Below are 12,483 nucleotides of genomic sequence, written 5' to 3'. Positions count from 1 at the left end.
TTACTCAAAGTTACTTCGAGTAGCTCGTGGAACAGACCTATTGTATATCATGCTTACATTTTTACTAATAGTAAAAAAATGTCATTAATATGACATTTATTGCACTGCCTGGTTTATCCAACGTACAATGAATTTGTAAATATTCATTTAAATTTATTTAGAACAAATAACGAAAAACATGCTAATATATAAAATATATATATACATAATTATATATAACATATATAATTATAAATATGATATAATATATATATATACATATATATTTAATTATATCTCTGCCCTTTTAAGAAAGTAGAGATATTTTTTTCTTACAAGGTTTTACCATAATTTTTTTATTAAATATTTTTGATAAGTAATTGTACAAAGTAAGGTTGTTTGTTATTAAGAAACTTTTATTAAACAATAAAGGTGAAATTTATATTAGTGATGGAAAACAGCATTTAGACAGCGCATGTAATGAGTAGTACGTAGACCCGCTTTAAAAGAAACAATTGTAAAATCACAATTAGTTTTTTATGGAGATGAAAAGTATGAAGTATATATATAATGCTCATCGGTGAAGTAAACAGATCTATTATCGCCTCAAATAGCGGTGAATTATTCAACCACACAGATGATCATCTTATTATGAAATCTGCTATAACGTGTAAAAAAAAGGATACCAAGTTACAGTTAATCCAGACCTGACAGGCCAAGAGATGTGAAAGAAATACAAATAATTTATTTTAAATTAATTTTAATAAATTAAAATTAACGAATTTATTTAAAGCTTCAATTTTAACGAAGAATGAAATTTAAAATACTAAAAAACAATAGTATAATTGTAAAAAATAACTTGTTAAGCACCGATTTATATTTGGTTCCATTCAAAAAGGGTTTGTTGACTAAAGGTAGAATAGTCATATTGAACACCTGTCATTGAAGAAACGTGTACATAGCATTGATAAACCGATTGTTGATGATTAACAGCATATCCTCCCATATATGGATTGAAATTGAAATTACTTTGCACAGTACTGCGCCGTACAGGAGGAATCATACCCGAACCGTAGCCAAGATTATAGTTGTGGTAAACAGCTGCACTTTGATAGTTTGCAACATTAACAATCTGGTAGCCCACGAGTATTGGTCCATAATTTGGAAGCATGTTATAGATCGGATAAAAGTTACAAGCTAAATGCGAATCGACTACACTAGTGGCTTGAAATGACATATTGAATGAACCATTAGTTTGATTGTTAATGAAAGAATTTTGTGGACGATAAGCTTGCGGTGCCGGCTCAGGATTAGCGTTGAAGCTTGGAACATGATTTAGATCATTGGTATGAATTACAGGTACTTCAGTTACACTTGTATTTGCAGTTACAGTTTGCACTTCAGGTAACGGGATAGAATCAACACTTCTGGTATTTGCAACACATTCATTTTGTTTAATGGTAGGTGAAATATCACATGTCACAATGGTATTTTCTTGCTTAATACCGGTTTCTTCATCCGACTCCTGATAATCGTTTTCATCTATAAAAACATGTAATTTTGTTTTAAAGTTTTTGAGTGGTTACGTCAAAAATATTTTAAAGTCAGTTTTGTTTTTTAAAAAACAAAATCGACTTTATTTATAAAAACTTATTATTTTTCATATAACCATATAAAAAATACGGATGTAACATATAAAAACTATATAGAAGATATACTTTTCACATATAAGGATCCCTAACATAATAATATCTAGATTGATGAAGTTTAAACTATAGATCTCTGTTCTACCTAGCTTATCTTGACTTTCATTGTTTGTTCCAGCGTTCAAGTTAAAAATGTCAGGGTCATCTGCTTCTATACCTGATTTCTGATTACGAACAGAAGCGCCATTTGTAGCAGCAGCCCGTGCTATGATAGCAACGGATTCTAAACCACCAATGTTGTAAGCAAGAGTTGCAAAACCAAGATTGTCCATCAACTTTTTACAAGCAAGTTGTTCATTATGTAAATTGCGTTCACGATCATTTAAAATTACGTAGTCCATATTAGTTGAATCAATACCAGCTGCGCGAAGTTTTGATAGATTAACATTTAATTCCAAACGTTTTTCCTCCAACTTTTTTATGTAATTACTATAATAGGTAAAGTCATAACATTGGGAGAAAACAATGTCATTAAGTTTGGCTTTCTCATGCTTCAGTTATATGAAAAATTTTAACAAAAATTAAAATAAAATTAATTAAGGTACAAAATAGGGATCTTACAAGAGGCATTGATTCTTGACGCACTGATGTTGAATCAGTTGAGCGTGTTTCACCTTTTATTTTTTAAGTTTATTTAAAATTAAATAAGATTCTTAGCCTCTAAAAAAAATTGTCTTACCAACTTTCAATCCTGAATTTATGAAATCCGCCATTTTTTGTAGAATAGTTGCAGATATTTTTATCTAAATATCAAGTAATGAAAACAAAATTATTTTCTTATCTTAAATAAATTAATATAATAATAAATTAATAGTTTTAAAATAGTTTTAAATACTTAACTTCAGTTGGCAGTAACACACTGACACAATTCTTTTGATAAATCAAATTTCAATTATTCAACTAAATATTTTGAAAAATGAATGGTTACTTGCCTTTAATTTATAATTTTCAAAACTTCCGGAAGATGTGATAACTTTTTCAGAGTTGCATTTGGAATGTGTCTTTTTTTATTATTTTTGAAATATCTTTGAATACATTAATAAATTTATTTAAATATATCATCGACATCGAATTTTTATTAAATCTAAATCTTAAAAGCTGATTTTATTGCGTTCAAGTCTAAAAAACAATTGCATGACATTGGAATATCATTTATTGAAATAATTGCCTTTGATTGCAATTAATGGTGCTACTTAAATGGGCTATAAGGCAAACTAAATTTATACCTACATGCTTATCAAGATGAACTCGAAAACGATTTAAGTACGATAATTCAAACTATCTAATATAAATCTATTATAACGTTCATTTTATAAAGTACAATAATAATAGTTTTTAATATTGTTTTTATGTTTTAAAGGCTGAATTAGTTGTACCTTATGGAAACAGCTGACCCATTCCTCTAATACTAACAATTTTTTTGTCTGAAAAAGTGATATACAAAGAATGTATATAAAAAAAATGTGTAACAATGTTCAAATATTGTAAATTACGTTCAAATATAATATTTTTTAACGTAAAAAAACTTTCTACCAGCTGATTCAAACATTGAGAAACGTTGTGAGTTGATTAGTGATTGATTTTAACCTATGTTGTTTTGTTATTATGTGAACTCTCTCATCCCTATATACTGTTACTGCATTCTGTTGTTTACGTTTTCTACTTTCACTACATCTAGACGTACAATTAAGCCTTTAACGAAGAAACATAAAATACCACAACGCAGAAAAAGTGATTAAAAAGAGTTCTTTCAGTGTGCACAGAACACAAACAACATAAAAACACAAAACACACAAATTCAATCCAACTGGCCTATGTCAAACTTGAGTAATGTTTGAGAATTAATTTTGATACATTAATTTAATTTTTGATGCTTGCTACACATGACGAATTCAGCCAAAATTCAATTGGTTATTACGTATACGTAAGGTAGAGCGGACCAGCTGATTTTCTCCAGTACACTAATTAAACACAACTAATCCAACATTAATTCCACAACGAATTCATTATTAAAAATCAATTATTTTTATAAAAATATTTTTGCATACAAAAACCAAGTATGTAATCAAAATCATTTTTATTTTAATTACAATAAGGTATTTTATAAAAGCACACATATATTTTGAGAAAAACGGTTACTTGTTCACAGCTACTACAAAGTAATCGTAAAGAAATGTACACATTTTTACATCACTAATGCATTTGTCATTATAGCTAAAATCAAGTTGTTAGTCAAACATATTTTTTGTTAAAGAAAAGTGAATAGATTTTTTAAGTTAAAATAAAATCTATATATATATATTTCAATTGTTTTAAAGTGTATCCATAGTAAGCAATTGTGTTTTATATCAAGTATAAACAATTAAATAAACCCACCAAAGAAAAAGACTTGGAGCAACAATGGTGAAACTTTTCTCGTTAAGTGTTTTTTACAAGAGTTCATCGGAAGCCCGTCTCCTTAAATCAGCCTTTGATTTGCAGTCATTTTCATTTTTTCAACGTGGTACAGTACAAGAATTTATGACGTAAGTTTATAGTCATATGTGTTCAACATAAAATAATCATAAGAATTTTTGCACAGGTTTGCATCAAAAACGATTGTGGAACGTACACAACCAGCTATGCGCCAATCAGTGAAACAAGAAGCCTATATGTGTCATGTTTATGTACGTTCCGACAATTTAGCTGGTGTATTAATAGCTGATCATGAATATCCACAACGTGTTGCACACACACTCATTACTAAAATATTAGATGAATTTGCTGCAAAAGTGCCATTAGAAAACTGGGAGACTGCTACAGACTCTACAATTGATTTCGGTATATTGCCAACATATTTGGCTAAATATCAGGATCCGAAAGAAGCAGATGGATTAACTAAAATTCAAAATGATTTAGACGAGACTACGATCATACTTAAAAACACAATTCAGGCTGTTTTGGAACGTGGTGAAAAACTAGATGACATGGTTGTTAAATCTGAAAACTTATCACTACAGAGTAAGGCATTTTATAAAACAGCGAAAAAGACAAATTCATGTTGCAGTTTTAGTTAAAATGTTTATTTAAATACGTATTGCGTTTAAGAAAGTAATTTTTTTTTTTGGAAATCTATTACTTAAGTTAGATAATTATATTCGATAAATACTAATTAAAGTAATGAAGTACTATTGCTGTTAAGCAAGGTTATTTGAAATAAATTTTTTTTATTATTTTATAAATTTTATTTAAAGAAATACTAGAATATTGTAAAAAAATATTTCAAATAATTTCTCTACTACCAAAAAAAAGTACGTTATCACATATATAAAAGACTATTAATGGAATCCGCATATTTGGAAAAATAATGGCACATAAAATGTATCACTTTTAGATTAATAACAATATGAATTATTTAATAATATTATATATAATAATTCTCAAATAAACTTTTAGTTGAAAATTTATTTATAATTTCAAAACTTATAATTTCAAATATTTATAACAACATATAGTGAAAAACAATAAAATTATGAAAAATCATTATAAGCAAATGAAAATTGTGGGCACGGTGCTTTAAACGTTAGCATAAATGATCAGATGAGAACAAATTAAGTAAATGCATACAATTTTAAACTGCTAAGCTTGTTTTAGTTTATTAAAAATGTTTGTTATTATATTAACGCTTATAAAAATTAGATATACAATATTTGCATTTGTGTATAATTCTCATATATATGTAAAATGTATAATGTAAAATGCGCAAGTTGCGCTCCATCTAAAAGTAATTATTAAAATATTTTTAGTTATTTTGGATTACAAAATATCGTACGAATTTATTTTACCAACTTGAAAGCTAATTATATATGCAATATATATACATACATTCAAAATTTTTGCTGATTTAATTTCTTTTAGAAAATTTACATAATATAAAATAAAGATTATACATTAAATTAAAAATGATAAAAATGTGTAAGTTGCTACTGTGCTATTGTTATAAAGTAAAAAAATTATACGCCATTTTTTTTATAATAATTGTTAGTAAACTATATAAATGTATTGTGAAACGTTTTGATATATAATAAATTCCATCACATTGTATTATAACTAAAATGTTTTTTCGAATTCATATTATGGATGTTTTTAAATATTTATAATAGTTTGTATTAGTTAATTTTATTTGTAACATAAATATATTTCTTGAAATTTTATATTAATAAATATTATATTATATTTGTATTAAATGTCTGTTGGAAAAATAATTTTGAAAGTATACGTGTATTGTAATAGATAATCGCATTTTCAAATAAAATAAATAAAAACAATTCATGTCGTGAAAAATTATAAAATACTATATCAGAAAATTTCATTTTTTATGTAGTATTTTTAACTAAACAGTTAGGTGAATGTATGCAAATTTTATTTTCAATTACTTAAGGTGTATATGGAAGATGATGTTGGCCATGGCGGATTTCTAATGAAGAATTATGTAAATTATCATATGTACGAGGAACAGAACTTTATGAAAAAAACGCAAAAGTTATAGGTTATACATTACCAGAGATACCAGAGATTCTATAAAAGCCTCAAAGTAGTTATTGTTCAAGAGTGTCATCAAAAACGTGTAGAAGAACGATCTAATCCGAACTTGCCGCCGCACAATTTTTTTTGGAACGATATCAGTCATATAGATTCTAACTGTTGTAGAGTTTTGAAAATCCCTTTGTTTCGCGCGACATTAATTAAATACAGAAAAAGAAAGAGATTAATATATAGTAGAAACAATGATATCTAAAGCGAGGGAAAAACTATAATGTTATTAAAACTTTTGTAAATAAAGTAAATCCCTAACCAAAAAATATATATTCGACCAACTTCATGAAGATTAGAATATAATACTGATTTTTTAGTCTATGTACGAACCAAAGCTATTCCTTTAGTATCACAATGGGCGATTATTTAAGCTTAAGTGGGATTTCTTGGTTGCAAGGCCGCCACTCCAACCTAGCTACCATGTATGTTGAAACAATTTTTAGTTATCACTTTCTAGTAACTTATAAATGACATATTGTTAAAATTAAGACAAAAAAAGAGTAAACGCTTCTTTCGTGTTAAAAAGTTTATGGGGATAAGAAGCAAGAAATTTGGACGAATTTGAATTTTCTAAACTATGATTATTGGCCTCTCAATAGAATGTCAGTGAATCAGCATAAAAAATAATTTATAAAAGAAGTAAATTATAAAAATATATATAAGAAGTATATGGATTAGTATCAGTTATAGATGAAGATAATAATATAAATAATGTTTTAATTTATTCAGATTATTGTTCGAAAACTACTTGGCTTAGGACAATATTGAATGAAACACAGAAAACTTTTAGCCAGTTACGTTTTTCTATTAAAAACAGGTACGAATGGTAAGAATTTGTGCCAATTATTTGTGATAGACTAAATTCAAGATTTATTTTGTAAATTAAGAATATGTCTTCATAATAATAATTATTAGAATATTCTTTATTGTTTGCTTTTCTCTATTTTATAGCGTACCCTATACAGTATTTATAAATATCAATATAAATATTTATATATATATCAATATAAATATTTATTAATATTGATATAAATATTTATATATATATCAATATATATTAGAATAAATATATATAAATTGCCATGGCTAAACTCCTAAATTGTTTCCAAGACATTAACATAATACAACCAACTTTCTGCGTCTTAGGATTACCCATTTATTTATAATAGAGTTAAAAATTATGACTCATTGCTTATTGCTAAAAAAAAATAATAGTAGTCCAAAATTTGAATCCGTTATATTGCATAAACTCAACTGGATGGATCTTGTTTAGTTACAGTAGTAATTGCGAGAAAAATTATCTTAAAATGTTTCATAATTACTAATTAAGTCAGAGAGAAGGATATGTGTCGATTAGCCACTATAATCAACCAACTACAAGTATGGATTCTACTATCACAGTTAGAAAAGTATCAGTGACGCCTTTGAATTTCAACGTGGATTTTTCATTCAGAAATTATTATTTTTGCTTAAAATAAATTAACGCTATTTAGGAAATTTTAGTGATTTTGTCAAATCAAAAAACTTTATATAAAATGCATGAAGTAATTACATTTGCTCTTGGTGTATTTTATCAATCGTACATCTATCTGACGCTCTGGCATCACTAAATAGTGGATTATGGTGTTTTGTTTACATTTTGTTGTTGCAAATTACAAGCGCAATCAGCTGTTCACCCCAACTAATACATTCCAAAAATTGCACTTACAAAATTTACATCAAGTCGCGCTTGTTGCTTCTTGTTTTTTGCATATTTGTTTTAGAAAGTTTTTTGAAATGTTAAAATATTTCCATTTTATGCTTAATACTTAAGTTTTACATATCAAAACGAATCCGGTTCGATTTATAATAAGAAAATAACTTTGTGTATGTATTTTTGCAATTTAATGTTTTTAAACTAAACTAAACTTTTTATTAATAGTGCAAATTAAAAATTATGCTTATTTAAAATATGTAGAAAAAGTATAATTTTTTTATTCAAAACCTCTTAATACTTATACATAATAAAAGTTACTTCAAAGCATTTGTGCAGCTCGAAATGTCGGAATTTGTGGAATATACGGTGCCAATTTGGCGAGGCCTTGATATGCGTCAATTAAAAGTGGATGAAGCTTACATTATCTTAAAATCCTTTTATAATAAAGTGACCTATTTATATACGCTTTCTGATGCTTGTAACACGGTTTGTTTTTAATATTTTCTTAAACATTTCAGTTAATATTTACTTTTTGTTATTTCAGTGCCCTTACACTAAAGAGAAAGCGCTGCAGCCGAATATTCATAATGAAACAAGTTTCGAGCTCAACGCAAATAATGTTTTAAAAATAAACACGGCACACCCGTACAGTTTCAAGTTATTTGAAAAGGACGTGGGACGTTATGCTTTTGATAATGAGTTTGTATAAATCTAAATATTAATGTACAATATTTTTCAAAAACTTTATTTTGTTATGCAGATCAGCGCTTTCTACTTATACTCAGAAGATTATGGAAGAATTTGGTGTGTACAATCTCACCTTTTATGACAATGGTACTAACACTTTTGAAACAGATAAGAAAGGAGTTAATGTGAACTTTTGTAAGTAAACAAAATCTGTAAAACGTATCATTTGTCTTAGTAAAGTACAGAGTTTCCAAGTTGTTGTGACCCGCTGGAACCTGTTTGTGTTGTGTTGTCTTTGTGGGGTGTTGAACGGCACTTGGTCATAGCTGGCGATAAGTCTTCCTTTCTTGGAACCTCACGATCATAGTTTTTTATACAATTCTGTTATGTATACCTAGGCTGATACCACTTTAATAATAGCTACCCACTTGCTATTAAGCATCAATTGTTCTCTTTTACAATTATGGAGTAGAGTCGTGCTCCATCTGAAAGAAGTGCAATATTTTCACTAAAAGAAAATGCCATATTCAATGCCATTTGCTTCTACATATATCTCTGGGTCTAGTGGTTGATTTAATATATATATTAATTGTTATATTCTTATTAAGGAATTTAGTCACGATATAAACGCAATCTGTTTCAAAAATTTTTAGAATATAGTTGTTTATTATATAGTTCCAACTAATCAAATGTTGTTCTTGTTAATGTTATTTAGAGCCAATAATGATCATGATGGTTGATTAAAGTGCTGACAGTTTATAAATTCAATCAGAGCTTTTGCACTGTTTTGCTATCACGTCTTCCATACCAACTGATTATTCGGTCAAGGCAGCACTATTAGATCCAGTCTGTGCGGTGTAAGAACCTATGCAGTTCGTTAATAATAATTACTGTGAGTTCCTCCAAATTCTTGAAGAGTGACTTTAGATAGATTTTCTATGCTTACAGAAATGTAGACATGAACATAAAATGGGAATTATTTAATTTTTCTTCTGTTTGAATAGTAAAATGATCATAATAAATAAAAAATATCTATTTTATTATATTAAAATGTCGCATTATAACAAATAATATTAAAAATTCCATTTATAAATATTTCTAACATTATTATTTATATTGAAACTCTCACATCTATCGTTTCTCGCTTATTTTTCAATAGTTTATTTAAAAATATAAATTTGTTTCATTCATCATAAACCATAAAAGTGATTAAGATTAAATTTAAGTTTTTCTATTATAGCCCTCTTATCTGTTTTTGTTTTGGTTGGCCTAATTCTACTAGTCATCAAGATAGCCAATTGTGCTTGGCGTACATATCGTTATGAGGAAACTGTTAGGGTTGCAGAAAATGCACAATCACAATCTGACGAAGCTACAGTCACAGCACAAAGGAGACGTATGCAAAGTTTAGATGCATTTAGGGGGTGAGTTACTTGTATAACGAATGTATTTTAAATATGAGTTAATAATATCTCAATTTCTTTCTACAGCGTAGCAATTGTCCTCATGATATTTGTAAACAGTGGTGGTGGTGACTATTGGTGGATTGAGCATGCTCCTTGGAATGGTTTACATTTAGCTGATGTAGTATTCCCTTCATTTTTATGGATAATGGGTGTATGCATACCAATATCAGTGAAATCTCAAATGGGTCGAGGTGTTCCAAAACTGAAGATTTGTCTTAAAATAATTGAGGTATTTAAACATAAATAATGAGGCAAACATATTGATTATTTGTTAATTAGTTTTAATTATTTTTATAGCGTTCTCTAAAGTTATTTGCGATAGGACTCTGTTTAAATTCTATTAATGGGCCAAATTTAGAAAAATTACGCGTAATGGGCGTTTTGCAAAGATTTGGTATTGCATATTTAGTTTGTGGAATTGTACATACGATTTTTTGCAAAAGAGATCAAATACTTATGCCACAGGTTGGTGTTCCATAAACTAACATTTAAATTATGCTATTTTATGATATATATTTTTAAATTATTTGATGTTATTATTAACATTCCAATAAATTTAAGGTACCTTGGAAACGTACACTTTACGATTTGATCTTACTACGTGGAGAATTTATTACAATGTTAACTCTGATCGCTATCTATTTAGGCATATCTTTTGGTCTTTATGTACCAAATTGCCCAAGGTAATGAACGGTACAAAATAACCATTTGAGATAAGTAATTCATATTAATTTTCTTTATTAATTCCATACACAGAGGATATTTGGGACCAGGTGGAAAACATGACAATGCAGCTTATGTCACTTGTATAGGTGGGGCTACAGGTTATATAGATTTGCAGATTTTAGGTGATTCACATATTTACCAACATCCAACAGCAAAATATATTTATGATTCACAGGCATTTGATCCAGAAGGTTTATTTGGTAAGTTTCTTTAATCTGCTTTCTTATATTGCAAAACCAGTACTATTTTTTAGGTTGCTTATTAACGGTTGTGCAAGTGCTCTTTGGAGTGTTAGCAGGCGTTATTATATTAGTACATAATGCTTGGTACTCACGTATTAATCGTTGGTTACTTTGGTCGATATGTTTGGCTTTGTTAGGTGGTGCCTTATGTGCTTTTACCAAGGAGGATGGACTCATACCAATTAATAAAAATTTATGGTAAATACTTAAGCTTGCTTTAAATTTTTTTTTTTTAATTTTTTATATGCTTACTTTCAGGTCATTGTCTTTTGTATTCGTCACATCATCACTTGCTTTTGTTATGTTGAGCGTATTTTATTTTGTTATTGATATAAAACATTGGTGGACTGGCTTTCCATTTGTTGAAGCAGGTAAAAATGCTATTATTATGTATGTGGGCCACACGATAATGCATAAAATGTTACCTTGGCATTGGCGTATTGGTGCCATGAATACACATTTTGTTCTCTTGTTGGAGTCAGTTTGGAATACCTTATTGTGGATAGCAATAGCATTATATTTAAACCATAAAAAGTTTTATTACAGTTTGTAAATATGTATAAGTTTTATTATAATTTTTTTTTTTAAATATATTATATAAATTATTATATAAAATATTCATATATAAGTAAATGTTATTAACTATAAATTTTCACAATCTATTTGATTATGTATATATAAAAAAAAATCTCAAAAATTTTTATCTTTCTTCTTTTCAATATTTATATAAAATTTATATGTTATTTTTTTATATTAAACTTTTAAGCGTTATATCAAAAATAAATATATGACCTAATGTTATATGGTTTTTTTGTATTCTGTTTTTCTTATTCTTTTTTAATTTTTTGTTACTTATAACTATCGAATTCATATATTTCATTAGTAATTAAGAGGAATACTTATTGTTACGCTTGGCAAATGTTGCTTAATTAAGTAATTTAATTTAATTATATTGAAGAGATTCATTAGGTTCGTTTTGATTAACTGCTTTAACGATAAAATCGTTGTTTAGTTTTCTAATTCAATTTTTAAAGTTCTTATAGTCTAAGTTTATGCTTATTTATTAAAAAGTGAGAGAAAAAAAATTATATACATTATATATATACCATAAAAAATGATGTAAAAACTATTAATGTTTAGTGTTATACTTATATTAAGTTATTGTGCTTATGCAATGTCTTTAAGAGATTGAGCAATCACAACACATCAATGTATAATACAGACATTTCACCACTTTTTCATCTTCGTCCGGTGGCAATTCTTTTCCCTTTGATTTCGTTGGTACACCGTCGAGTTGATCCCTTTCTTTCTTCTTTTTTTTATTTTTAGTTTTCGGCAGAGTCGCTTGTGTATTGTTAAGTTCCTCCTGCAATTGATTAACCCAATCTAAGTTTTTAATTTTTTCA

General features: G+C 27.5%; 3 protein-coding genes across 5 annotated transcripts; 2 read left to right on the top strand and 1 right to left on the bottom strand.

The window, feature by feature from the left end:
- Positions 1-786: 786 nt before the first annotated feature.
- LOC119670227 lies at positions 787-2,581 on the bottom strand. The gene is made up of 5 exons (XM_038080407.1): positions 2,526-2,581; positions 2,365-2,428; positions 2,247-2,299; positions 1,771-2,176; positions 787-1,521 (listed from the first exon to the last, which is right to left on the bottom strand). The coding sequence occupies exons 2-5, from the start codon at positions 2,396-2,398 to the stop codon at positions 854-856; spliced, it is 1,161 nt and encodes a 386-aa protein (XP_037936335.1). The 5' UTR covers positions 2,399-2,428; positions 2,526-2,581; the 3' UTR covers positions 787-853.
- A 1,301-nt stretch (positions 2,582-3,882) lies between these two features.
- On the top strand, positions 3,883-4,881 carry LOC119670219 (synaptobrevin homolog YKT6-like). The gene is made up of 2 exons (XM_038080395.1): positions 3,883-4,210; positions 4,267-4,881. The coding sequence occupies exons 1-2, from the start codon at positions 4,086-4,088 to the stop codon at positions 4,739-4,741; spliced, it is 600 nt and encodes a 199-aa protein (XP_037936323.1). The 5' UTR covers positions 3,883-4,085; the 3' UTR covers positions 4,742-4,881.
- Positions 4,882-7,992: 3,111 nt separating this feature from the next.
- Positions 7,993-11,630, top strand: LOC119670085 (heparan-alpha-glucosaminide N-acetyltransferase-like). Of its 3 annotated transcripts, none has more exons than XM_038080202.1 (11): positions 7,993-8,126; positions 8,293-8,442; positions 8,501-8,655; positions 8,717-8,838; positions 9,884-10,067; positions 10,134-10,338; positions 10,407-10,574; positions 10,671-10,792; positions 10,866-11,035; positions 11,089-11,275; positions 11,336-11,630. In XM_038080202.1, exons 2-11 carry the CDS (start codon positions 8,299-8,301, stop codon positions 11,628-11,630), a joined length of 1,752 nt encoding a protein of 583 aa, XP_037936130.1. In that variant the 5' UTR covers positions 7,993-8,126; positions 8,293-8,298. The 3 variants fall into 3 exon arrangements, with proteins under 3 accessions (XP_037936130.1, XP_037936129.1, XP_037936131.1); XM_038080201.1 differs by having other exon boundaries at positions 8,282-8,442; XM_038080203.1 differs by having other exon boundaries at positions 8,271-8,442.
- The last annotated feature ends 853 nt before the right edge of the window (positions 11,631-12,483 follow it).

The sequence above is a fragment of the Teleopsis dalmanni genome, chromosome 1 (genome assembly GCF_002237135.1).
Source record: "Teleopsis dalmanni isolate 2A chromosome 1, ASM223713v2, whole genome shotgun sequence".
Taxonomy (NCBI): Eukaryota; Metazoa; Arthropoda; class Insecta; order Diptera; family Diopsidae; genus Teleopsis; species Teleopsis dalmanni.
This window is presented reverse-complemented; position numbering and strand designations above follow the sequence as displayed.

Excerpts from the sequence above, each read along its gene's own strand:
- LOC119670085 (XM_038080202.1), top strand. The coding sequence starts at position 8,299 with ATGTCGGAATTTGTGGAATATACGGTGCCAATTTGGCGAGGCCTTGAT. Across the intron at positions 8,839-9,883 it reads AGGAGTTAATGTGAACTTTT|CCCTCTTATCTGTTTTTGTT; the intron begins GTAAGTAAACAA and ends TTTCTATTATAG. Across the intron at positions 10,793-10,865 it reads TATGTACCAAATTGCCCAAG|AGGATATTTGGGACCAGGTG; the intron begins GTAATGAACGGT and ends TTCCATACACAG.
- LOC119670219 (XM_038080395.1), top strand. The coding sequence starts at position 4,086 with ATGGTGAAACTTTTCTCGTTAAGTGTTTTTTACAAGAGTTCATCGGAA. Across the intron at positions 4,211-4,266 it reads ACAGTACAAGAATTTATGAC|GTTTGCATCAAAAACGATTG; the intron begins GTAAGTTTATAG and ends ATTTTTGCACAG.
- LOC119670227 (XM_038080407.1), bottom strand. The coding sequence starts at position 2,398 with ATGGCGGATTTCATAAATTCAGGATTGAAAGTTG. Across the intron at positions 2,177-2,246 it reads GTCAAGAATCAATGCCTCTT|CATGAGAAAGCCAAACTTAA; the intron begins GTAAGATCCCTA and ends ATATAACTGAAG. Across the intron at positions 1,522-1,770 it reads TGAAAGTCAAGATAAGCTAG|ATGAAAACGATTATCAGGAG; the intron begins GTAGAACAGAGA and ends ATGTTTTTATAG.